This window comes from Cinclus cinclus, chromosome 19 (genome assembly GCF_963662255.1).
Source record: "Cinclus cinclus chromosome 19, bCinCin1.1, whole genome shotgun sequence".
Lineage (NCBI taxonomy): Eukaryota > Metazoa > Chordata > Aves > Passeriformes > Cinclidae > Cinclus > Cinclus cinclus.
Genome location: NC_085064.1, coordinates 5,720,634 through 5,747,322, shown reverse-complemented (window position 1 = coordinate 5,747,322; position 26,689 = coordinate 5,720,634). Strand labels below are relative to the sequence as shown.

Genomic DNA, 26,689 nt, shown 5'->3' with positions numbered 1-26,689 from the left:
ATGGCGGCGGGCGGACTGAGCGTGAGGTGAGGGGCCGCTCGGGCGGAGGGAACTCGGAGGCAGCGCGGGGGAGGCTCTGGCTCTCGCTGCGGGCGTACCCCGCTCCGCGGGACCGGGGGCCGAGAGGGGCTGGCTGGGAGGGGGCGCAGCCCAGAGCCGGGAGGTTTTAACTGCGGCGGGGCGCGCGCCGGGCTGGCCCCGCCCCCGCCTCGCGCGCGCGGCGAGGCCCCGCCCCCCCGGCTGAGGGACCCTCAGGGACCACCGGCCTCAAAGAGCGGAGTGAGGAGCGACTGTCGGGCTTTTTGTGGCTATTTGATTCTGCCGTACGGAATCAGAGGTTGGGCAGGACTCCTTAGCAGCCGTGGCTTTGGCGGGGCCGGGTGCTCGATCCGCGCTCCCTTCGCGGGGGTGTCCGGCGGACGCTCAGTTCTTCCCTGAGGGCGGCGGGCGCGCCGGGGCCGGCTGCACCTCCCGCGCGGCTCCTGCAGACGTGCAGGTCACAACACACGCCTGGAGATGCGTAACGGAAGCGATTCAGTGAATCCCATTTTCAGTAATCGCCTTAGTTCGGTGGTATCGTTTCTCCAGAGCACGTTTTTTGTCATTTATTATACAACGCTTTTATGTTCTGGAGTTTCCCTAGTGTCTGTTTTTTATTAAATTAGTGTCAGGGGGATTTCCTTCCTTAGCTATCTTGATTAACGAGTAGACAACAAACCACGGTCTGTTTTATTCACAGAAGAGATTTTGAGGGAGTGAAAAGTAGCTGGGTTGCCTTTGCTAGGCTGGGGCTCAGATTTGGCAATAAGTGAAAGAAACTGTGCTCAAGACAAATGAAGGCACCGATGTGACATGACCACTGAACCTGGGATTCATTGGATTGCTTCTTTTACACTGCAGTTCGATTCCTGGTGGAATTCTGGGCCTTTGGGTGTACTGTGTGGGCTGGAGAGGTTCATGTCAGAGAAATGCACCCAACTATTGAGGAATGAGCAGGGCCAAATTATGTTGATGGGTGTGCTGGAAATAACAGGTGTTGTCATTCATTAAGTGTCACCACATGTCAGAAGTCGTAGATGACTTTCACTGCCACAGTGAGTTATTTTAAAAATCTTATTCTAAAAATAAGGCAATGAGTGTTCTTGTGTAGACATTCTTTGCGTGGGGAGTTGGGTGTTTAAATCCTCATTTGTAATGTGTTGCTAACAAATCATCTTTGTCTAAATGAAACACTCTTTTTGTCAAATTTCTGTGGGCTGTTGTAGGGAGACTTTTTTGAGCGCATTTGCCAGGATCAGGATGTGATCTGTAATTCCTTATAGTGCAGGTTGGCTTTTCTACAGAGTTCTCATGAAGAAATGAGAAGCTGAGTGTAAATATTCTGGTGTCTGTGCAAAGAAGGTGCAGTTTTTCACTTCATAGTTTTATGCTCTGCTTAGAGTGAAGGATGAAACTAGTGGAAGAATTTGTTTGAAGGAGAGCATTGAATGTAACAATAAAGTACTGCTCTATACTTTCATTAAGTTTCTTCTTAGGAACTTAAATGTTTAAACAACAAAATCAAATTGAGCTGGTAACCTGATATCAATATGAAGCTTTGATATGAATTCACAGATCTTGCTGTGTCAATTGTCACCCTCTCTGGGTTTTTCATTGGTTTTTCTAAAACATCTGAAACGCATTAGCTAAAAGCTAATGTTCCTTAAATCATTTTTCTTGCATTGCACTGTCATTTGCTGCAAGTTAATTGCAGGTTTGAAAAGTGTAAGCTAAATGGAAGCCTGGAATAACATTAATCATGAAAATACTCTCCATCTTTTCCTTGTGTTTGCAGGAGCAGCAGAGAATTATGGACAATTCTGCTGGGCAGATCAGCTTTAAGAGAACCAGTAAGTTCATGCCCTGGTGAGCAGGTTTGGCCATCAATTATTTGGCTCCATGGCCAAATACATAATTTGTACATCTCTTTGAATATTAGTGAAAATATTTTTGGTGCTCTTCCTTCTTTCTCAGCATGTTTTTTGTTCCCATACCACTACTACTTTTTTATTCTTCCACTGCTTGTTGACAGCTGCATGAACTGCCTGGAAGGCTGTGTGGAAAAGGTGGTACCCATTCTGGAGTGGGCACAGGTGCTGCTGCCTGGATTGCCCTGGGGTATTCATGTGTGGTACAGCTGCTGTCTTATTTTGAGGACTGGATCCTGTGCTTTCATGAATTTGCCTAGAGGCTGGGAATCCAAATGTTCCTAAACCCAGTCCATTGCCTCTGTTTTCCCCACCTTCCCTAGGAATGGGCAGTGCAGCTCACTGCCCTGGTCAGTGCTGCATCTGGAATCACTCTGAGCCACAGCCAGATTGTCTTGTGTTGTTCCTGCCTCTTTGTGGTGGGGAATTTCTTTGCTTTGCTGAAGTTTAACAGATCTAATATTTGGTAATGCACTTTGAGGAGTCTGTTCAGTAGTGGTTGGTTCTGTTTTAGGCCCAGATTGCTGCAGAGTTGAACAAACACTGGCAGAGACTGTTAGAAGGACTATCATACTACAAACCACCAAGGTACAGTCACTGCCTGATTTTAGAAATTAATCTAATGTGGAATTTCCTAGTACGTAAAGAAAGGTTACAGAATATTGTAGTATGGAATAGTGAAAGGTCATTGAGGAAAAAGCAAATGTTCGGTTTAAACTGATAAAATGGAGAACTTTGAAATTATGCCTATTGAATTCTTTCCTTGAGATTGCTGCATTTTTAATGACTAAAATTTCTTTTCACTTTAGTACGACTTCAGCAGAAAAAGTTAAAGCTGATAAAGATGTAGCTGCTCCACTAAAAGAGTTGGGTCTGAGGGTCAGCAAGTTTTTGGTGAGTGAAGCTGCTCTTGGATTATTTTTTATCCCTGGAATGAATTGTTATTGGATTCTGATACTGAAGTAACCTTCGTGATGTTGAGTAGGGAGAAACTTAATGTCCTTTCAGTTCAAAGTACTCTAAAGGATGTTGAAGTGCATGTTGAGGGTCTAGGTCAAACTTCCAAAGTGATGAGTAACTTTGAGATGTTGTGTTTTGCCTGGTCCTTTCCTGCAGCAGCCACCTGCCATTGGTCTGAGTTGGGTTCTTCCAGGTCAAGTGCTCAGCTGAAAAGCTGATGTCCTTTAAATCAGTTGCCTTGTTTGACAATCCTCTCAGTTTACCTGCAAGGTTCTGTTTCTTTGAGCCTGAAGTTTAGAGTTCAGTGATTGGTAATACCTTTATTTAAATGACTTATGCTCCTTTAGCTGAAGTTGAACTGCAGCTCAGTGAAATTAAAGCTTGTGGATTTGGCTTTAAAAGAGGTGCTGATTAAAGAATCTCCCTGGTGTAAAAATATTCTTTTGGCATGTTGTTTGTTTTGAAGATAAGAGCTGCCTGAGTATTTGAAGAGAATCTAATGATTTCAGTTATCTTTTATTAATTTCAGATCGTGTATCTTTCTTTTTTTCAGGGTCTGGATGAAGAGCAGAGTGTGCAGTTGTTACAGTCTTATCTTCAAGAGGATTACAGAGGAACAAGAGACTCCCTGAAGGTCCATAGCTCCCATTTATGCTCTATTTACTCCACATCTTTCCTTAATAACAGTTGGTTTTTGATGCAAATGTGAGTCCTAGTACTGACTGGGAAATGGCTTTGTAGCTTTTCTTCTCTGGAGCTGCATCCAGGCTTACTTCTTCCTTCTTGGATCTCTGCAGGAGCTCAGCTCCTCTCTCTGTCACAGGAATACAGGAATGGTACAGATTTTTGAATGACTGGAGCTGACAGATGAGTATTTTGACTTAGTGCTTTTGGAATCCGTCTTCCCAAATGAACTAGAAAGAAAAATTGTCTTTTATTTGTTTCAGTCATTTTGTGAACATATATTTTGTCAGTAGGTATTTATTCAGTACCTGTTTATTTTGTCATATTTTGTTTACAGACAGTTCTTCAGGACGAAAGGCAGAGTCAGGCTCTGATGCTGAAGGTTAGTAATTTCCATCTGTATTTTCTGTGGAAAAGATCTGTTGGCAGGAAACCTACTTTATTTCTGTGGAAAATCTTGAAATAATTGAAGTATTCCTTCATTTAAAGGATGGCTGAAATTTAGTGATGCGCATGTAGATTTGAAGAGTGTTAGTAATTGCTATAGAAATGAAACTTTATTAGGGAATTTAGCTGGGTAGATGTACACTGCCTTATTTTTCAAAGCTTGTAAGTTTGTGTTGCTGTCTGACATGACAAAATTGATGACAGTTTCTGGCAGACAGTAATAGGGATGTCTTTTTGCCATTCCATGTTTTCTCACTTAGCAGTGTAATTACAGACCTGTCGTTATGGCATTGCTAGACTGAGTTCTATAACATTAATTGTTGTTGTTGTTGTTTTTTTTTCCCAAGTTCAGAACTGCACAGTTGAAATTCTGTCTGTAGTAACTCTGTATTCCTGTGGTGAAGGCCTTGGCAGTGGTTGGGAGAGGGAGGTGGCTGGGAGTTGGACACTGTGCCATATTGGTATTGATGGCACTTCACATTCACAGCTCGCTGACTACTACTATGAGGAGAGGATCTGCATCCTGCGCTGCGTCCTCCACCTGCTCACCTATTTCCAGGATGAGAGACACCCTTACACAGTGAGTACAGGATGTGATGTCATCAAAACAGCCTAAATATGGAAACTGTGGGGTAATTCCCTGCTTGTATAAAAAGCCCATGAGTGTGCCTGTGAGAAGTTCATGGACTTGTTTGTTTCTTTAAGGCACAGTACTTCCAGTGTGTTGAAAAGTTGGACAAGGAGCTCGTTCCGAATTACCGCAAACAGTTTGAAGCACTGTACAAAGCAGAAGCTCCTACGTGGGAAACACATGGAAATCTCATGGTATTTTGTTTCTTACTGTTATTTATCAAGCTCACAGAGTTGTTTCTTATATGTATTGGGTGTACAGATGCAGTTAAACAGGACATTTCTCCTCATCTGAAAAACATAAAATTTGTTTTCTCTGTAACAGAACACACTTTTGCTCAGAGACAGTTTCATGAAACTTATTGTTCCTTGTAATAAATCCGTGGAGAACACTGGGCCAATGGAGCCGTTTATGTGTAGCTGTCCATGATCTCTCTGGACTTAGAGTGGCTTTCCTTGCCGTTGACACAGTTTTGCTGTCTGTACAAGGTGTTGAAATGCCTCCACACTTCTCAACTTCTGACTGCTTTGGGTGCCCTGTGAGCTTTGACGTGTGATGGTGGAACTTTGCTTTGTGCAGACAGAACGCCAGGTCTCCCGGTGGTTTGTGCAATGCCTTCGGGAGCAGTCCATGCTCCTGGAAGTCATCTTCCTCTACTATGCATACTTTGAAATGGCACCTGAGGAGCTCCTGGCATTTGCAAAGATGTTCAAAGAGCAGGGATTTGGCACAAGACAAACCAACAGACATTTAGTAGATGAGAGCATGGATCACCTTGTGGATCGTATTGGGTAAGTGTTGTATGTATTTGTGAAGTGAGTACAGAGCAGAACAGTTGTTTTTCTCAGGAAAAAATGCATTTATAATTATGTCCTCATTGTTCTGTGTGGGCCATGACTTGAAGGGGGAATGAGAATCCTGCCATACACCCTGGTGGCAGAGAGTTACAAAGGTGGAAAAGCTATCTACAAATTTAATTGATGCTTTTTTGTCTGTTCAACCACAAGAGGTAGTTCTGAAGGTTGTAATTTGTCCTGTACCAGTGTTGCAAGGCAAAATTTGGATTTTGTGCGTTTCATTTCTTGTGATTTCTTATTGCTTCAAAGAAAGCTGAAGAAAGCGAACTGAAGATTGCTTTTTGACCTCTAATAGTTTTAAAAAACCTCATCTGAATTCTCAAAGTTTCTGACCTACTTGTTTTTATTCTTCTACTGCTTGTAGCTACTTTAGTGCTCTTATTCTGGTGGAAGGCATGGAAATTGACTCCCTCCATGAGCGTGCTTTGGATGACAGGACAGAGGAGCACAAGCTGGCCAGCAATCAGCACATCCACCAGGTAAAACACTGGCAGAGTAACCAACCCCTCCTCCAGCCTAACAGTACAGAACTTAGGGTGATTACCCAGGCACTGCTGTGTCTGTAAACTTCTGGTCCTTGGGCTTGTTGGCCAAGTGTAGAAGCTGGCATCCACGTACCATGAGAAGGACACAATCAGCTATGTGCTTGTTGAGTATGAATTACTTCCACATTTCAGTTATTTTGGTTTTGATTTGTCTCTGTGCAGGAGATGGACAATCAACTGCTGCAGTTAGGGGATGTCTCACATCATGCCCCTGTGCTTTTGGCCTGGGCTCTGCTCCGTCACACCATAAACCCAGAGGAGTCCACAAACATCATCAGGAGGATGGGCAGCACTGCTATCCAGCTAAATGTCTTCCAGTATCTGACAAAGCTGCTGCGATCCCTCAGCAGTGGGGGCAAGAATGTGAGTTTCTTCAGTTGTACTTACAAGCTTTTGAAGGTCTAACTGCTCCTGATGTACAGCTGTGATGGGAAGCAGATGACTGAACCAATGTTCTTTTCCAAGATGCAGTAAAGCATGTTATATCATCTTAATCTTTCAGTGAGGATCAGAAATCAAGTTGGAACAAACAACAAACTGGTTATGTCCAGAGAATTAAGAAAAGCTTTGTAAACAAGGAACTACATCTCTCTTGAGCAGAATAGACTCCAGTTAATAAAATTTTTTTATTTGCCTCTGTAAGTGTATTTGACTTTGTGGATCTTGAGTATTGGGTGATTTAACTCTGCACTATTCTCTGTATAGGGTTTCATTAGACAACATGGTATATTAGGGTAAACTACTTTGTAGACAGAAGCCAGTGAAAACAAATCCTTTTGATTCCTAGAAATGTTAAGTGCTTTTTTTTTTTATTTTGATGCCTACAAGGCATTTCTAGTGATAATGATAATGGCAAGACTTCTCTTTTCAGTGAAGTATTTCATGTTAATGTGGAGTTTAACTAATGACTGCTCCCTGTTTTGCTGTCCCTTTGCAGCAAGGATATATAAAAGAGGCAGTTACTTACTGTGTAAAGCAGACTGAGTAGAGTTACGTGTTTGTAATTCACAGTCTTTCCCATAACAGCCTTGTATATTCTTTCTTTGCAGTGTACTGCCAGCACAGCTTGTATGTGTATTTATGGACTCCTTTCCTTTGTCCTGACATCACTGGAATTACATACCTTGGGCAACCAGCAGGTAAGCATCCAAGACCCATTGCATTTATTACATAATTTAAAATAATCTGTCATAACTGATGCTGGTTGCCTATTAAATTGTAATTCCCACTGTGAACTTTGTGTCTTTGGTAGATCCAAATGACTGATTTGCTGGTTTTCCTAGTGCATTTAGACCATGCAAATCTAGTAAACACCTCTACAGACTGGCAGATTAGTAATAGAAGAGCACGTCATGCATTTGAAGTCCCATTAATATGAAACTCATTCATCTGTTATTCCCAAAACAATGGAAATAATACAAACTCCATTTCTGAGTTGGACTGGACATTTTACAGCCCTCTGCAGATAGTGTGGATATGTTTGTTGTTGCCAGTTAATTCACGATAAGGAGCAAGGCTTAAGTTTGTGGTCTAGGGGTGGATGTGTTGGCTGTGTTTTGGCTCCAGGAAGTGGTTACATCTTGGAGGGTAAACATGGAAACTTAAATTCCAAGGATGTGGCAGAACCTGGTTGGGACAAAATCCTCCCGTGTAAAGTAGCTTAGATTTTTTTCCATCCTGTCTTCCTTTGTAGGATATAATTGATGCTGCGTGTGAAGTTCTGGCAGCTTCCAGTATTCCTCAGCTCTTCTGGAAGACGGTGGGTGTGTTTGCAACTTGTTTAACCTACTTTTATCAGGTCTTAGTTACAAACAAAGATTCCGTTTTAGGAAAGGAACATGTTGATTGTATTTAGTGAGTTGGTTTCTAGGAGGGCCTGAGGAGCAAATGTTCATTTACATCTATCTTTGATTTACTTTTGCCCTTTCCTGCTTTTTAGGTACAGCCTTGGCTTTACACTTGAAAAGGATACTGGAACAAGTTTTAATATAGGTGATAGTTGATAGCAGGGTTGGGGCTGCAAGACTTGAACTAACTGCTGGCAAAAGCATTGTGCTTATTTTTGTTGTCTCAGAATTAGGATGATATGTAATGCCTTACAGTCTTACTTCTTGCCTTATACTTGCAGACTGCCTCATGCTTTAGTCTGTGCAAGTGTGATCTCCAGTCACTGGAGTGATACTTCTGTGCATGATTAGTGTTAAATGTACAGCTTAAAAAGGAACTGTAACCTTGTGCTATACTGAGACCCTTTTAGCTCTTCTTTTTATTAATAAGACGTTTGTTTTCTGTTTCCACCACCAGGAACCTACTGCAGGTCTGGGTATTATCCTCGACAGTGTTTGTGGGATGTTCCCTCATCTTCTCACTCCTCTCCTTCAACTGCTTCAAGCCCTTGTATCTGATAAATCTACTGCAAAAAAGGTACAGGATCTGTCTTGGTGTTTGGGTGATGATTTATTTCAAGTCAGGGATTATATTCTCTGTGATTCCTCCTTTCCATTATGTGTGCTTATCTCTACTGCAGTCTTGGGTAACAGATGTGAGTTTTTGTCTTAAGAACAGTGGACATGGCTCCTTCAGAGTTGTGTGCTGTTGCAGGATGCTGTTTTCTGGCTTTTAGAACATTTTTCAACTTTAATGGTTGAAGATTAAGATGCTAATTTTTTAGGTGGTACGTAGCTGATTAATTGGATGAGACTTGTCTGAACATGAGGACTGTGTAATAATGTTTTTGTAGGGTTGATGTATTAGATATTGTGTTGTATGTAGGTTGATGTATTGATACTGTATTGCTTGTACAGCTAGTAGACTATGTTCCTGGAAATGGCCTGGTTGATAAATTTTTAAGAAGCTCTGGCTCTTTGGCTGTGTTGTTGAAACTCTCTCTGATGCAGGTATACAGTTTCCTGGATAAAATGTCCTTCTATATTGAGCTGTACAAGCACAAACCCCCAGATGTGATCTCCCATGAGGATGGCACACTGTGGCGAAGACAGGCTCCAAAGCTCCTCTATCCTCTTGGTAAGGAAATTGCTCTTTACATTTTCTTACTGAAATTCTTTGGGGAATTTAACTCTTTCTTTACCTGGCTTCTAACTCATTGGTAAATTTGTGATTTTGTTTCACCTACTTCTTCAATCTTTAGGACTAGGTCAAACAAATCTACGGATACCTCAGGGAACAGTGGGCCAAGTGATGCTGGATGATCGGGCTTACTTGGTACGGTGGGAGTATTCCTACAGCAGCTGGACTCTGTTCACCTGTGAGATTGAGATGCTGCTCCATGTTGTGTCAACAGCAGGTGAGACAGGTTGGGAGTGTAAAAGAGAATAAATAATTTTTAATTGGTGTCAGTTTGAGGTTAGTAATAGTACTGAACGGCTCTGAGTACTTTTGAAAGAGCATGGGATGCTTTCTCAGAAGCCTGATGATGATGATGATGATTATTGTGTAAAATTCAGTGCAAAAGGCTAAGAACGTGGAGTGAAATGAGATACACTTTAGATGAGGGAAAGGTTGAGATAGATAAACAAATGGTTTTTTTACATGGGAGGTGGATGGTTTTGAATCATGTAGATATATGGTAAGATAGATAAATGTGCATTGTTCCAGGCTTAATTACTGCTGAAGTAAGATTTTGCATTCTAATATTTGGTTTTCTTTACCCAGATGTAATTCAGCATTGCCAGAGGGTCAAGCCCATAATTGATCTGGTTCATAAAGTCATCAGCACTGATGTATCAATAGCAGATTGTCTTCTGCCAATCACATCACGAATCTACATGCTCCTGCAGAGGTGAGTCACTGGCAGCAGTGGTACCTAAGCAGATAGAGTGACCTGGAGGGATAGCTGATTGCTTATTTTGCCAAGAGCTTTACAAGATGTGTGTCAGTGCTTGAACTCCCCAAGCTTGAACTGGTGCTCAGCTCTTAAAACTGTTCTGGTTACACAGAGGTTAATGTTTTGATGCAGAAGAATGGCCCTTCCTCTACTACTTTCTGGAAAGGTGTGCAATTTTGTCCCTTTAAAGGCAGTTTTGATTAGTAGCTATATTTACATGAAGGGGATAAAACATGGCATTAGAGCAGTAACTCACAGGTTTTAAAACAGTTGTACTTATTGACTCCTCCCAGAGTTAACTGCCTGGGAAATGATGTTCAGTTGTGTAATTATAGTTTGCTGTGACAACCTGCTGTCTTTCCAGCCTTGCTGTGGCAGTAAATTGGTCTGACTCAGATGTGAGGGGGAGGTGGCAAGTCTAGACTGAAGGTGCGGGCTATAGTGTCTGTATTTATCTGCTTAAATTTTATATATTTATGTTCTTCAGTGAGAGGGAAAGAAGCTTTTTGATTAAAAAGCCAGACTAGACCACAGGTGGCAGTGCTTTTTTTCATGCACGCTGTTTCTCTTTTGTAGGCTAACAACTGTAATCTCTCCCCCTGTGGATGTTATTGCCTCTTGTGTCAATTGCTTGACAGTGCTGGCTGCTCGGATGCCAGCCAAGGTGAGGAAAGGACCTCCTGGTGAGAATTAGTGCATTTATATATAAATGAGAAGGAGTATCTGTACCTCTTCTCTTGCAGGTTTGGACTGACCTTCACCACACGGGGTTCTTGCCATTTGTTGCCAATCCACTGTCCAGTATGAATCACATGATTAGGTATTCATGTACCTCACCCCCCTTTTTTTTTTTTTTGCCTAATCAATTCATAACATGCAATAAGAACTTTTTGCCAGTGTGCAATCTCTTCACCTGACATCTCTCACTCATGTCAGAATCCTGCTGTTCATGTGATGAACTCCCTTTCTCATTTCACAGTGCAGAGGGAATGAATGCTGGGGGCTATGGAAACCTACTGATGAGCATGGAGCAGCCCCAAGGCGAGTACAGTGTTACCATCTCCTTCCTGAACCTGGTAACAACTCTTGTCCGGGTGAGTGTTTCTGGAGTGCTCTGATGTGACACCAGCTCTGAGCTGTTATGATTGAGAAGTGAAAGTGATCTCAGCCATATCTGAGGTCAGTCTCTGTGCAGCAGGGCTCTCTCAGTAATCTTTACTTGGCTCTCCCTTCTGCATTGCTGTTTGTGCTTTCTCTGATCTGATTCTTACAAAAAAAACATTTTGACTGTTCTTAAATTACTACAAAAGACTAGAAATTGCTTGTAAATCTATGTTCCCATGTTCTGTGGTTTTCTCACACTCCAAAGACAATAAGGAATATCTTCCTCCAGAAGTTTTCTTGTCCCCCTTCTGGTTAAATAACATTTCTCTTTCTCCTAGGGACAGCTTGGTAGCACCCAGAGCCAAGGTCTGGTGCCCTGCATTGTGTTTGTTCTGAAGGAAATGTTACCAAATTACCACAAATGGAGATACAACTCTCACGGAGTGAGAGAGAAAATTGGTAAGGATGTTAAAAGGAGGAGTAGGAGGGGAAGGGAATAAAAGGGATCACCTGCCTTCTTTTATCTAGCAGCCATTTGGGATTTGCACTGTACGTATGATATTGTTAGATTCTGTGATTTGTTTGAAAATATTAGGAATGAGGCAAAAGTTTTCGAAAACTGAGTAGTCCATTTCATCTCTGTTTTAGGATGCCTAATTCTGCAACTGATCCATGCTATACTGAACTTATGCCCTGAAATGGATCCTCGCAGCAGGTAAGACAGGTGAGAGGTCTCACACCTGCACTAGCCTGGTTTACAGTGCAGGAATCACTGTCATTTTGTTTGAGTTTTTGAATTCAGATGGCTAGGAGGGAGCTGGCATATCTCTGTAGTGCTGGTTTCAGGTCTGCTGCATTACTAAGTACAGGAAGCGTAGCAAAAGACTAGGGACAGAGTAAATCACATTGGTTTCTAGAAGTTCTGGTAAAAAAAAAAAAAAGACTACATAGATTTTCTGTGACAGACTACCATGCATTTTCCTATTTGGTGTACTCTGATGAGCACAGAAGGGAAAGTAGTAAATGAAGGGTCAGTTGGGGTGTAGAAATGACGTTCCTTTGTGGTAGTTTTCTAAGTGCAGTGTGGCAAAATGCCACAAGTGCTCCTGGTGACAGTGTCCTGTGTTTGTGTCACAGCAATGCCCCCAGCCTGCAGTCCTTGTGCATCTTCAGCTTGGCCAACACGGAGGCAGGGCAAGCTGTCATTAACATCATGGGAATTGGAGTGGACACCATTGACATGGTAATGGCCTCCCAGTGCAGCAGGTGAGTGCAGTGTGGCTGTTTGTGCAGCTTCTGTGTGCTGTCTCTGAGAGAAACTGTCCTGTAGCTCTGATGGAGTTTCCTCTTCAAATGTTGTGCAAATAATAAATGTTGGTTGTGAGCACAGTTCCTTACTTTGGTTTCTGTTTGGAAGCAGTGATGAGTCCCAAGGCCAAGGGCAGCTGCTGATCCAGACAGTTAAGCTGGCGTTCTCCGTTACCAACAACGTCATCCGGCTGAAGCCCCCGAGCAGCGTGGTGTCTCCCCTGGAGCAGGCACTCACTCAGCATGGTGGGTACTCCTCCCTGGGGCAGCCTGGCAGCTCTGCTTCTGGGTCATCTGCAAATGGCACTGTGTGTCTCATCACAAACACTAGTTAAGGTTTCCAGGTTACAAAAAAGTGGTTGCTACTGATGGGAGAAGCCTCTTCTCCCTTCCCTAGAGGCGTTCTTCCCTATGGGACAGCTTTTAAGGGATTAATCAAACATGGCTTATTGTTTGCTGGTTTGTAATGAGATTAGTGTAATTACACAATTTACTAAATCAACTGCTGTTAATGCCTCTGGCTGGACCCATACCATGTTCTTTTGGGAGACCAGCTTAGTTCTCATCTTCTCTCTGCAAATGATTATTTAGTAAATAGTTACATCTTGTTTCTTTTCTTTGATTTTACTTGTGTTTGCTCCAGGTGCTCATGGAAACAACCTTATTGCTGTCTTGGCCAAATACATCTACCACAAGCATGACCCTGCACTTCCACGCCTGGCCATCCAGCTGCTCAAACGACTGGCTACAGTAAGACACACACCAGTGCTCCTTTGCTTCTCCCCTTGTGACTATTCCACCACTGTAGTTTTTTTCAAATAATTTCCTCAGGCTTTTTTTTTGTGTCAGGGAGCTTAGTGCAAGTCAGTTGACAGCTGTAAATTAGGGCACATGAAAAATCATCTAAAGGATCATTGAGGTTTTGATTATGGTCTTCTGCTGTTTCAGAAGTTACTCAGCAGTCACTGAGAGGCATCCCATGAATGGTCTTTTTTCTGTGAAGTATTTGCACCTCCAGTTCTCTTCCCAATTTTTGAGCAACTTTCCCAAGTCACAGTCTTAAATATAATTCCTAGATCTTCCTACCTGGAATTTTTACCATCTTATTGAGAAGAATATCCTGTTTAAGTTTTTGTTGGGACCTTTCAACTTTTAGACTTCTGGACTTAGTGAAAGTAGACTTTAGACTTACGAACCCTTTTGCACTTTTTGTCTGCTAAAGTCTGAATATTTGTAGCTTTCTTAAAGCATGTAAATCCAGATATGGGCTTATTTATTTCAAGAAATGAAATTCCAAACCTTTTTTCTTTTCTGTTTCTTTTGTAACCTTTGAAAAATAGGTGAGGATAGAGTAGAATTGCTCAAGAGGAAAATTTGGATCACTTGTCATTAAGCAGGAAGAAACGCGACAACTTACTTTGATAGGTTCATAGATTCAATATTAAATATTAAATATTTATTGAATTTCAATACAATCACCTTTTATGCAGAATTAAGCATTCTGCACACCATGTTTATTTTTCCCTCTGATGTTTTTTTCCATGAGCAGGTTGCTCCCATGTCTGTGTATGCCTGCCTGGGCAGTGATGCTGCTGCCATCCGTGATGCCTTCCTCACCCACCTGCAGAGCAAAATCGAGGACATGCGCATCAAGGTCATGATCCTGGAGTTCCTCACAGTTGCAGTGGAGACACAGCCTGGGCTCATTGAGCTGTTCCTGAACTTGGAAGTGAAGGATGGCAGTGAAGGGTCAAAGGTACGATAGCAGATACTGAGCCTGAGGACTCACTGCTAAAATCTGATAGTTCTTACTTGTAACTGTAATAATACAACTTGTAATGCACGTTGTACTTGTATTTAATGGATGTGGTGCTATCCCAGTTTCACTTTTCCCTGTAACCAAAGAGAAATTTTCCCCAATACTGGAAGCAGATACTGAGTTAGCAACAGAACATCTACTAAGACCACGGGTGCCTGTGCCCTGCACTCTTCGCTCCGTATGCCGTTCTTTAAGCAAACTTAAAGCACTCCTTCATGACACTCTGGCAGTGAAAAAGCTAAAGATTTGGCTACAATGGGCAATTTAATTCTCCAGCATTATAACCTCTTGTAACTCGTCTCATTTTGCTTTAGGAATTCAGCTTGGGGGAGTGGAGCTGCCTCCAAGTGGTGTTAGAGCTGATTGACTCCAAGCAGCAGGAGAGGTACTGGTGCCCTCCCCTCCTGCACCGCGCCGCCATCGCCTTCCTGCACGCGCTGTGGCAGGACCGTCGTGACAGTGCCATGCTTGTGCTGAGGACCAAGTGAGTTGGTGTTTCTCAGCAAGGCATTTTCCTTCCTCTTTTCCAAAACACTCTTTCTGTGGTTTATCAGGCTTTTCAGGGACATTTGCAACTTAGTCAGTGTGTGGTGAGGGTATGAAGTATGTGGGCTTTGAGTGTGAAAGATGAGAAGCCCCGGTGTGTCAGAGGCAAATATATTTGTTTCTTTTATACAAAGTTAAATAAACTTGTGTTTACCAAAGAATATTTTCTACAAAGTTTGGAATACTCAATATGCTGCTAGGCATGTGGCATGAGAGAGAGAATGGATAATACTTTTGTTTATGTCTTTTAGGCCAAAGTTTTGGGAAAATTTAACTAATCCCCTCTTTGGGACCCTTCCTCCACCTTCCGAATCATCAGAGGTGAGTTACATGCAAACAAAATGAAGGGATTGATGTACGTCTCAGAATAGGTTTCTGAGTGATGTGTGTGGCTGTTCCTTCTGCTTGCAGCTTCATAAAAGGAGCTGTGACCAAATGGGTTAAACAGGGGCAGGAGATGAAGTGAATGCTGCATGGCTTTTCAGAGACTGGGCAGCCATAAACTGTCTTTTGAAATTCTCTGCTATTTATTCACATACAAAAATAGCTGTGTGGCAGCTGTGGTAACACTCAACTGAAGCAGCTGTGATGTCTGAAGTGTATCCATATTGTGGGCTCAGGCTGACTGGTATCATGGAGGAGTTGATTAGGTTCTTGTTCCTCCTTTCTGTGTGAATTTTTCCCTTCATTCTGAAAGCCCTGTGCTCTCACTCAGGAGTTTGAGCTCTGAGCACAGTATTCTGTCCTTACTGTCACCAGTCTGTGGTCAAAATGACATAAGTATTGCTATTGTGGGAGAAATAAATAAGTCTTCTGCAGAACTGGAGTATCAGCCATTCAACATGGATGGGAAAGGATAAATCAGAATTTCACTTACCCTGTGGAGCTCAGATTTTTTTTTATTTTTATTATTATTTTTTTTAATCTTCGTAGCTCAGTGTCTTGGATACCTGTGCCTTAATAATGAAAATCATCTGCTTGGAGATCTACTATGTTGTCAAGTGAGTCTTTGGTAGTCTTTCCTTCATCCCTGTATTTTTTAGTTATCTGAACTGTGTGTGTTAACTCTTGATATGCCATATGGGCTTTAATGGGCAAAGCACGTGTAATCCTGTGAAAATCTGGGAATGATTCATAAATGCATTACATTAATTTGAGATTCTTGCAATTGCTAGTTGCAGAAAAATACTAAAATTCTGCAACCTTTAGGTGAGAATGTACCAGTATTTTTGCTTGTATCCTGAAATAAGAATATACAGTATTTATTAAAACTGTCAACTAAGCCAAGTAAAACTGTAGTGATTGAATCACATTTAGTAGTTAGATTTGTTTTCCTGAAAGTAACAGCTGTTTCATATGTTGAAAAGTCAGAATTAACTAAAATCTGTTTTAAAAAAAATATAGATGCTCTTCAGGGATCATGTTTTTCCTTCATATTTGATGCAAAAAGTGGGATTCCCTGCACAGGTCAAATATGTGGAATAACCTTCACTTGCAAGCTGTGTCCTTGGCTTTCCTCCCTGAATCTCAGAAGAAGTATATTTTCTGACCCGAGAATAAATGAAGATAACTTCTCCTCTTGATTTGGTCAGGGGCTCTCTGGATCAGTCCCTCAAAGACACGCTGAAGAATTTCTCCACCAAAAAGCGCTTTGCCTACTGGTCAGAGTACGTGAAGTCACTGGCACAGCACATGGCAGAGACCGAGGGCACCAGCTGTGCCTCTGTCACAGAGTATCAAATGCTCATCTCAGCCTGGAGGATGCTGCTCATCATCTCCACAAGCCATGTAAGGGCTGCCTCTTACCTTGCATAAGAGTCTGAAGTGAACATTTTGAATAATACAATGTCAGCAGTTTCCTAGGGCCAGCTAAGCAGAGTTCACTGTTTTTTTCTTTCAGTGTTGTGTGTGTGAACACAGTGCAGGTTGGCATGAGCATGGTGGAAGAGGTTGGTTAGAATGAGTGATGTTTTGCTGTTTGATCAAAATGAGCATATATTGTATTCTCAGCAGAGGAGGGAGTGAGTGAATATTTTTAGAGGGTTTCTAAGTAATTCTGTAGTCCTGACAAGCTTTTTCTGTGTCAAAGTGAGGCAGGGATGCACTGTTCAGCAATTAGTCATTGCTAGCTTCTTGTCAATGGTAATATAGGACTAAAGTGTTTCTTGTAAAACTCAGCAGCTATAATATTGATGGATTCTTAAAGTAACAAATTAAAACAGTAAACTGATTTTAGGCTGCTTAGAAGATGCACCTTTTGTTGTGCTGACTGATCTTTATCTTTGTTGATTTAGGCTGATATCATGCATCTGACTGATTCTGTAGTTTATCAGCAGTTGTTTCTGGATGTGCTAAATGGCACCAAGGTTTTGGTAAGTGTTGCTTCCTATCAGTTCTTTTATTTCCTAATTGCTTATCTTCTTTGCACTGTTTCTGCAGATGCTTGTAATCATAGTGTTTTTTTAGATGGGCTGAAACAGAGTCTCTCTCCATGATGATCTACTTGAATCTTTATTTTGTATGTGTCATTCTTGTAATCACTAAATGGTCCTGTGAGGGTCCTGGCTCTGGTCCCTCAGTTCTGAAGAACAAATCTGGTCATTTGGTGGTGGTGCTTGGGCTGAGCATTTCTGAAGTGTTTCCATATGGGACTGTTCCAGCTGTAACTCTTGCAGTATTTCTCCTTAGCTCCAAGTTCCCATGTCAGTGCCCTGTCTCCAGCTGGGGTCTATGCTGTGTACCCTTCTTCTGATCCTGCTCAAGCAGTGGAAAAGGTAGGTATTTTGTTTGCGTAATTATTAGTCACTGTTGGAAATAAAAACTTGGGAGATCCTATTTAAATAAAAATTTGGGAGATTATGTTGAAGTGTTTTGCTCTAGTGAGAATCCCTTAGTGATCTGGGGATAAAACTGAAACCTTATCATTGAATTTTCTTTTGGGATGTCAGATGTCTCTTGGTTGTTGCTGAAATTGTGAGAAATCTCTGGTAGCAATACAGTTTATTAGGTTTCCTGCTTGCTGGTGGAAAGTAGCACAAGAACTTTTGATAGTCCTGCTCTCTCACTCTGATTCTCACAGTGAAGGGAAAGTACATTCTCTCCTTCTGTGGAATGTCTTTAGTGAGATCCAGGTGGTGACTTAAACTTTACTTTGAAGAACTGCTTTTATTTTTGGGGGTCATATAACTTATGATCCACACAGCTCATTCAAGCCAATATATTTATTGAGGGATCTTGTCTAATCTGAAGAGCTCTCCCTTTTTGTTGTCAGCGAGTTGAGTTCTGTGGATAAAATCATAAACTCCTTGACGCAGATTCTGGAGGGAGTACTACAGGCAGATCAGCAGATGATGGAGAAAACCAAAGCCAAAGTGTTCTCAGCTCTTATCACTGTTCTGCAAATGAAGGAGATGAAAGGTGAGGTGGTGCATGTGCAGGTGTTGAGGTGCTAGGGCTTTACACCCAGCATGTGGAAGATGAACACATGGTGTTGGTAGTTTGTGCAGGGTGCTGAATGTAGTCACCAGCCTGTGGGACTTCTCTCCTTTTTTTTTTTTTTTCCTTTTTCCTTTCTTTAGCTAGTTTTGGAAAGAGGTGAGTTTTATCATTCATTCACTCTATGTCCATGTCTTCCCTTCTCTTGTCTTTCCCTAACAATAACCTCTGATCATTTTGGTTCCTGTATGTTTTTGGAAACTGCTCAGTGAATGTGTAAGTCAGGCTCTCTCAGAGTGACTATAGAGCTCCGATTCTGACATGGGTTTCTAGTTGGAGGTAACAAAGGACCCAAACACAAAAAAGGGTACATTTTGTTACAAACCACGGAAACCAGTCTGGTCATTACTCCTGTCCCTTGTGGGGCATCTGGCATTGCAGTAATACTTGAAGACCCTCAGTGGAATCTGGGCAGTATTTCTCTGTGCAACATATACACAGGCAACTGTGATTAAAGTGTGTCAGGTTACCTGTCTGTGCTCCTTGTCCCACTGCTTTGGCTCTGCAAACCTGTACATTTTGAAAAATGAAATAGAAAGTGGAGGGCTGGCTTGATTTTTAATTCTTTTCTTTGCTGTTGAATTCGAGTTTCTAGTCATGGTGGTAAAAGGTGGGGCAATTTATTATAAAGGCTTTTATAAGAATGTAGTATTTATATGGACTCAGACTACAGACTGCACCCAATCTGCATAGGCTGATACCAGCAGTCTGGATCAGTAGCTGGGAATTGCTGTGGTGGAATAATCTGTCCATAGTGGTGATTGGTTTGTGTTTTGATATGTTGTGAGTTTATATGACTTTGTATGACAAAAACTACATGTTTTTGCTATTGAGATGAATATAATCCCTTAATATATACTCCTAGACATAAACATCTAACTCAGTCACAGCTCCTCATGCAGTTTTGTAGGCTTTGAAATGAGAACAGAATTAGTGCTAATTCCAAGAAATTAGTGATGTTAACTATGAAACTGGAAAGCTTAGTAGAAGGACTGTGTGTTGACTAGTGTCTGCTGTGTGTGTCACAGTGAATGACATCCCCCAGTACCCCCAGCTGGTGCTCAGTGTGTGTGAGACTCTCCAGGATGAGGTCATTGCACTTTTGGACCAGACTCGGCACAGCCTGACCTTGGGAGATGCTGCAGATGACAAGGACAGTATGGAGACTGATGATGCCTCCCGAGTAAAGCACAAGGACCAGCGAGATGGGGTAAAGGACCTGTTCATCTGCTCTGCAGTCTTGCCTCTTCTCTATAGACAAAAGTTTCATGATGCTTGGAACAACTGTCCCTTGTAGCCTGCTGCCATCAAAGGAAGTTTCAGCAGTTTCTATTCCACAATTACTTGGTGTTTTCTTGGCTCACATCACTCTGCGAAGTTGTCTGTTGCAATCTCTTCTTCAGATGTGTCCTAAAAAACATTGTCAGGAGTGCTAATCCAGCCAAGAGGTGAACAGAGAATAATGTGAGGGATATGGTAGCCTTCATTTGTGATTCTGAGAATGATTGAACTTTAGGTTGTGCTAGTAAATGCTTTTGAGATTTTTCTTGGTACAACCTACCTGTCTTTGTCACTGCAGGTGTGTGTTCTGGGTCTGCACCTGGCTAAGGAGCTCTGTGAAGTGGATGAAGATGGGGACTACTGGCTGCAGATTACTAGGAAAGTCCCTGTGCTTCCTACCATTTTTGCTGCACTGGAGATCAGCCTGAGAGTTAAACAAAACCTTCACTTCACAGAGGCCTCGTTACATTTGCTCCTGACCTTAGCAAGGACTCAGCAGGTGAGAGATGCAGAGAGGTGAGAGCACATAGCTGTACATTTTAAATAAGAAAAGTCTGTCTCATTTTTTATCTCATTATGCTGTCTGTGATACAGCTGAAGGATGAGGTGTAGATAAAAAGGTTTTTTTGGAGGCTGGCAAGCAGCTGGTCCTGTATGTACAGATGCTTAGTGTGCCTTGTTCTCCATAGTGGGATGTGTGGGAAAAGCTGAGCCAGCCAGGTAGACCTGTCATTTAGAGCAGGCACTTTCACTGAACGGATTCTGCAATGCAAATACCCCCTTGTTAAACCATCACTGAGTGTTGGAACCTGCTTCTTCATTAGTTTTAATAAGGTGTTACTTACCTATTACAAGTTCAACTTGTGTGGGGCTTTAGGTGAAAACAAGGTTGTTCCAAAGCCCTTTGCAAAGATTATGTATATACCGAAGCAGGTGATAAATGGAATTCTAAGCACAGTTAGACAAGTTTGATTTTTGCTTTTCTTGATGTTAAACTTCTGACAACACAGAGGTGTGTGTAGTTGACAATTCTGTAAAAGAGTGGTGACAATGTAAAGGACAGAGATATCTACTGCAACACAGGTCTCTTCAGTCTCAGAAAGCAGAGGCACAAATTCCAACAGCATTCTGTTCTTGTAGGGAGCAGCAGCAATGGCTGGAGCTGGTGTCACCCAGAGTGTCTGCTTGCCCCTCCTGAGCGTGTACCAGCTCAGCACAAATGGAGCCATTCAGGTGGGTGCTGCTTCCTTCATTCCAGCTGGGAATGCACCCAGAGAGCTTCCCATGTCCTCATAGGCTGTGGCTGGAGACGGCCAGAATGATGTGGAGGGAAAAAAAGTCACTTATTTTTGTATGTGATTTGTTCAGACATCTGCATCATCCCGGAAGTCTCTGGATGCCCCCTCCTGGCCTGGGGTTTATCGCCTCTCTATGTCCCTGATGGAACGTCTTCTCAAAACACTGAGATACAACTTCCTGACAGAAGCACTGGATTTTGTGGGTGTCCATCAAGAGAGGATCCTTCAGGTGTGCCACAAACTGCCTCTGTGCTTCACTTGGCTCCTCTGTTCCAACAGCAGTAGAAATAAGCCAGAAAGGGCAGAAACACTGAAAAGTCACTCCTGCCTTGGGGAGGGTTACAGTGGAAACAACTGTGAGAGGAGGATGGGATGCTATCCCATCTGTCCCTTGTCAGTCATGGCCTTGATTTACTTCTCTCTCCTTCCCAGTGCCTGAATGCAGTACGGACTGTGCAGAGCTTGGCCTGTCTGGAAGAGGCTGATCACACTGTTGGCTTCATTCTTCAGCTCTCAAATTTCACAAAGGAGTGGCATTTCCACCTGCCACAGCTTATGAGGGACATGCAGGTAGGAATCAGGATATTGCTGTGGATAATACATTGCCTTGGAGTGCAGGGATTTGGTTGTTTTAAGAGAAAATGGCACTATATCACTTTTTTATTACCACTCCTTTAATGGAATTACAGCTAAGGTTATTTAACTGCCCATTCTGTCAGTACCTTGTATTGAGTGAGGAGATAGAACTGCTGGGAGAGAGTGAAGTGGTAGACTGGAAAACTAAATTGGGGAATTCAGTGACTTACTTTCAGTTCTTACTGCCAGGTGATTTCAAGAAAATACTGGGAAATTATGAGACTGCATGGATCCTTTATGACCACAGTGCTTTGTTTGGGTTTTCTAGGTTCCAGCAGTGGCAATAAATATATGGGGTTTGAGCTTTTATGAGATTTCTTCCTGACTTTATTTCTTTCAGGTGAATCTGTGTTACCTGTGCCAGGCCTGCACCTCCCTCCTGCACAGCCGTAAAATGCTCCAGCACTACCTGCAGGTGAGGATCCTACACCAAACTTCAGGTTAAGTGTTGCATGGCCCTGTTAGAAGGGAGCATTATTAATTATCAAGGGTCTTGGATATTGAATGTGTTCTTGATAATCATCATGGTGATTATTAATACCCATCAACAGTTAGGATTTGCATTTCTTCACAGCAAAACAAAACGTGCAGAGAGTAGTCTGGACTCTGAAAACCTTTGGACTGTGTAAAGCCATCCTAGATAAGCATCAGCCTGTGCTGAATGGTCTGTTGTCATAAGGAGGGTGCATTGCTATAGGACTCTGGAGTACCATAATTAAGCCACTGTTGACCTGGTGTCCTTGTTTTGATTTAATTTGTTAAAGGGAGATAGTTGTTGTTCTTGAGACGTCTTTAGATGCACGAAGTGGAGATGATGCATTGCTGCTGCAGTGTTCCTTCAGCATGGCTCAGGCTTGGTGTGTTGATCATTCTTTTTCCTGAGTGTGGAATCTAAACAGCCTCTGCAGCTGCCTCCCTGCAATGCAGTGTCTCCCCAGCCCACACCAACTGTAGATTCTCAGCAAGTGACAGACTTTGGGTGCCTTATTTCCTCATTCTCTTTGTTCACAGCATATTTATTCTTTCTCAAAACGTGTCTTAGTGCAAAATAATCATACCTGTATTCAGGACTTTCTGTCTTCTTTCTCCACAGACAAAAAATGGCGATTCCCTTCCATCCAGTGTGACTCCCCGAGTGCAGCGGAATCCTCAGGCCTCCTCCAAACACCCCAGCCCTGAATCAGAGGCAGCAGAGCAGAAGGCCCTGCTCACAGTGCAGTACAGCCTCCTCAAAATCCTCAGCAAGTCTCTCGCTGCCCTGCGCCATTTCACCCCTGATGTCTGCCAGATCCTCCTTGACCAGGTGTGCTCTCCAAAGGGGGCAGTTTCCAGCATTTCCAGGGATATTCTGGGTCTGTGTGTCCTGCTTGATACAGTGACCCCACTGTATACCTTGTCTGCTGTTCTGCATAGAGCAGGAAGACAGCAGACAAGGGGTTTGCCTTGGGAATCAGGCACTGCACAGTGTGAAGGGAAGATTTGGCTGAGCTTTTGTGTGATCTACACAAGGCTGTATTGGAGCAGACAATAACCCAGTTGGTTTGTACCTTCAGTATACCATTCTTCAGGAAAAATCATCTTGTCATTCTCCCATGGTGCTGTGACCCAATGCCTGGTCTCCAGGTTCAGAAAAGGAAGGTTTAATCCTCGATTCTGGCAGTGTCCTGCTGCTAAGTGTTGGGTAGGGACTGTCCTTCTGTGCCTCTGAGAGCAGCCAGTACCTTGGTGTGCCAGTGATGGCAGCTGTGTGAGGAGAGCCATGGAGTCAGGTTGTACAGTGCTGTACAGGACACTTTACTGTTCCAGCTGTGCACCTGATACTTGGGGAAATTATCACAGTGCTTCTGTTTCTCCATATAAAAAGCGTGATAAGGGACTGGGTATTCCTGTTCCTATGGCAACACCATACTCATGGCCTCCAGGGTCTCACTCCTCTTTCTGTTCCTCCGTAGTCGCTGGACCTTGCTGAATACAACGTGCTCTTTGTCTTGAGTTTCACCACACCAGCTTTTGATTCAGACGTTGCACCTTCCTTTGGGACCCTCCTTGCCACAGTCAACGTGGCCCTGAACATGCTGGGAGAGGTACTGGCCCTTTGTGTGTCTGGGAACACAACAGCTGCAGTGATCCCGGAGTGCTCCTTGAACTGATAACTCTGAGGAGCATGAGTAGTTCTTTTCTATCTCCTGTCTCTAATTTGTGTCTTTTTTTCTCCTCAAAGATGGATAAGAAGAAAGAACCTTTCCCTCAGGCTGCAGGGCTGAATATGCAAGAGGGAACCAAAACCCTCAAGTAAGTTACTTGATGTAGTTATAGCCAAGCAGCAGTCTGAGCTCCTCAGATCAGAACTGAAGTTTAGAGGCATTTGTGTATCTTTGTACATCCCTTGTGCATAAAGTCTCCCAGTAACTATTTGACTGGAAACCTGAGTGTGCTGACCTTTTTGGCTCCTGCTGATTTGTGTTTCTTTGCACAGGTCTCTGCTCATGTTTACAATGGAGAACTGTTTCTACCTGCTCATCTCCCAGGCTGTTCGGTACCTGCGGGACCCGGCTGTGCACCCCCGGGACAAGCAGCGGATGAAGCAGGAGCTCAGCTCGGAGCTGGTGAGCACCTTGTGCTGTCCTCTCATTGTTTAGTGTGTCTTATCTGTGGCTGCTCATTTCTCAGCATGACTGAACAGCCTTGGGCTGCTCATACTGGCACATTCCTGTGCCATAGCACTCGGTTGGGGGAGGGAGAGGGTATGTGGTGGAATGAAGTTGATTTGTTACACACTCTAATTTCAGAGTACGCTGCTCTCCAGCCTGTCCCGTTACTTCCGCCGGGGTGGTCCCTCTTCACCTGCCAGCGGGGTCCTTCCCTCTCCCCAAGGAAAGTCTGCCTCCAAGCTGGGTCCTGAGGGGCAGGAGCCCTTGTTTCAGCTCGTGCAGGCCTTTGTCCGGCACGTGCAGAGATAGATCCTGTCCTGGCCCTGCCTCCTTTGTCAGGACTTGCAGCGGAACAATTCACGTCCACCACAGAAGGCATCACCTTTGGCAGAGCTGTAATGAGGACTGGGAAGGGAGGGAGGCCAGGTGTGGGCAGTGGTGTCACCTGAGCAGCGAGATCCCATGAAGCTCTTGCCACCAGGAGCAGAGTGAATGTAAGGAGAGCCCAGCTGGCTCTCTGTTCACCAGCCCACGTGCACAGTCTGCTCATTCTGTCTGCCAGAGCATCCTGGCTGGGTACAAGCACTGAACAGTCAAAACCTTTATTTTTATAGCTTGTACCTCAGCTGGGGAAGTTGTGGCTGGATGGAGACAGGAGATGCTTTCTGCTGGGTATTAACTCTGCTCCTAAAACAAGGTGAAGTCTGCGTCTCCCGTGTGGAGTCCAACTAAGGCACACCCAAGGGATCAGCCAGCAATTCAGAGACCATCTTTCTACTGCTATTTTTGTACTGAATGGTTTAAGGCACGATGGTGTATGTGTGCTCATGCCTTCCCTTCACCCTGCAGTCTGTGTGTTGTGTGTGTTTCTGAAGAGCAAGGCCTCACTTAAGGTTTTTACATCAAAATTCCATTGCTCCAGTCTTGCAGTTTTTTGTAACTGTGCCCTATTTATACTGATATTAAAACCTTTATAGACAGTAGCTGTGTTCATGGGTTTGTGTTGGACACAGCAGCACCAGTTCTGCAGTGTCTGGGTGATAGTTCTGCTGAGCTAATGCTGTGACTTCTGAGTGACAATCCAGAGACTGTCTGAAATGACTGTAATTAAAGGCTGGTTCCCTGAGTTCCCCACACCCACTCCCTTTCTCTTACTCTCCTGTTGGGGAACTCGTAGGAGCTTTGGAATGAGCAGCACTATAAAATACTCCTCAGGGATGATTCCCCTGCACATGGTGGTGAGGGCCCTGCACAGAAATCACTGTCTGCAGTGAAGGTGCATCATGCGGTGTAGCTCTAGATCAACAAACTTCATGGTTCTGAGGCTCAGTGTGTAGTGAGGACAGTAAGAGAAAGTCAGTGATTATTTCTTAAAATACAGCCTGAAAATCAGACAGACTTAGGTAAATTTCAGTGTAGCTGTGAGCTATTAACCTGCCAGTTCTTTCCTAAGGAAAGATTGCTTTACACTTGATTGCTTTACCAGCCAGAACCTTTTTAATTTCAATGGTTTTAAGAGACTTGAGCTAGAAAATGAGATTATCCTTGCTTTGAGGTTGTTTGGGCTTTTCTACCTTGTAAGCTTGAAGTGCTGGCAATATCCTGGCACATTTGTTTGCTCTAGAGTCATGTGCCATGAGGGCTTTGGAGAGATTTGAACTGGCTGGAGTAAAGCCTTAAAGTTAGAAGAGAGAGGGGCCTGTGAAATGGTGTGACAGTCCTAAACCCAATGGTGTTTTGATGGGGCAGCCTGTAACCAGAAACACTTTGTGCCATGAGGAACTGGGTGTGAGAGCTGAAGGTGAAAAACTGTGCAGAGACAGCAAATGGATGAGGGCTGCCAAGGGGAGGGGAAACAAAGCTGCAATTTGGTCCATCTAAGCAAGTTCAGTTATTGCAGAGGCTCTTACTTGACAGCTGTGGTCGGGATCTTTCCTTTTTGTTATGGCTTTGGAAGTTGCTGTGTGCTCATCACTGTACTGGTATTCGACAAGAATGGATTCTTCTAGGTGTTTTTTCAAGCACCAGAGTGAGTTGGTGGTGCTTGGCAGGAGCCCTTGGTGCCAGACAGCAAAAGCAGTGGATGCTGTTGGTTACTTGTGTTTTAGCAGCATTTCAGTTCTGAGTTGTACTTGTCCCTGTCCCTCAGGCACAGTGAGGATCCAGCCAGGGGTCTCCCCTGATGTCCTAGGGTGACAGTCACCCTAGGACACCTGACATCTGCAAAGAGGCAGCACAATTGTCACCTTCCTACATAGAGTCAGGAATAGCAATAGCTGCTCCATGTACTTTGTTTTTTTACTGCAGAGGGAACAGAGTGCTGCTGCTAGCAAGAGAATTCCTTCTGGCTGCTCTGAGGGAAGAGACCATTTTCTGCTTCATTAAGCCACTGCTGCTTTAATGTAACAAGGAGAGCAATAACAGGGGAACAGGGATGTTGCTTGCCTAAGGGAGAATATCCATGCAGAAAGGGAAATAGGCAGGAGTAGATCTCTAGTCGATCAGGACTGTGAGAGTGGTAGTCCTGGCGGTTTTAAAACTAACTAGAACAGCAACATAATTTGATTTCTCTATTCTCTTTAATTAGAACAGCCAAGCATTATTGCTGCATTACAG

General features: G+C 43.3%; 1 protein-coding gene across 2 annotated transcripts; it reads left to right on the top strand.

The window, feature by feature from the left end:
• NUP188 (nucleoporin 188) lies at positions 1 to 25,056 on the top strand. 2 transcript variants are annotated; one of them, XM_062505503.1, is made up of 44 exons: positions 1 to 26; positions 1,835 to 1,889; positions 2,482 to 2,555; positions 2,777 to 2,861; positions 3,481 to 3,561; positions 3,949 to 3,993; positions 4,546 to 4,638; positions 4,764 to 4,883; positions 5,269 to 5,480; positions 5,911 to 6,025; positions 6,254 to 6,454; positions 7,141 to 7,230; positions 7,785 to 7,850; positions 8,396 to 8,515; positions 8,989 to 9,115; positions 9,240 to 9,395; positions 9,764 to 9,890; positions 10,512 to 10,599; positions 10,679 to 10,755; positions 10,915 to 11,029; positions 11,378 to 11,498; positions 11,688 to 11,754; positions 12,177 to 12,305; positions 12,460 to 12,593; positions 12,991 to 13,097; positions 13,897 to 14,103; positions 14,481 to 14,650; positions 14,964 to 15,033; positions 15,646 to 15,713; positions 16,305 to 16,500; positions 17,007 to 17,084; positions 17,401 to 17,486; positions 17,984 to 18,129; positions 19,236 to 19,417; positions 19,787 to 19,987; positions 20,629 to 20,721; positions 20,857 to 21,015; positions 21,219 to 21,356; positions 21,763 to 21,837; positions 22,516 to 22,725; positions 23,375 to 23,506; positions 23,644 to 23,714; positions 23,899 to 24,028; positions 24,212 to 25,056. In XM_062505503.1, the coding sequence occupies exons 1-44, from the start codon at positions 1 to 3 to the stop codon at positions 24,380 to 24,382; spliced, it is 5,214 nt and encodes a 1,737-aa protein (XP_062361487.1). In that variant the 3' UTR covers positions 24,383 to 25,056. The 2 variants fall into 2 exon arrangements, with proteins under 2 accessions (XP_062361487.1, XP_062361488.1); XM_062505504.1 differs by lacking the exons at positions 1 to 26; positions 1,835 to 1,889; positions 2,482 to 2,555 and having other exon boundaries at positions 2,843 to 2,861; positions 3,481 to 3,632.
• The last annotated feature ends 1,633 nt before the right edge of the window (positions 25,057 to 26,689 follow it).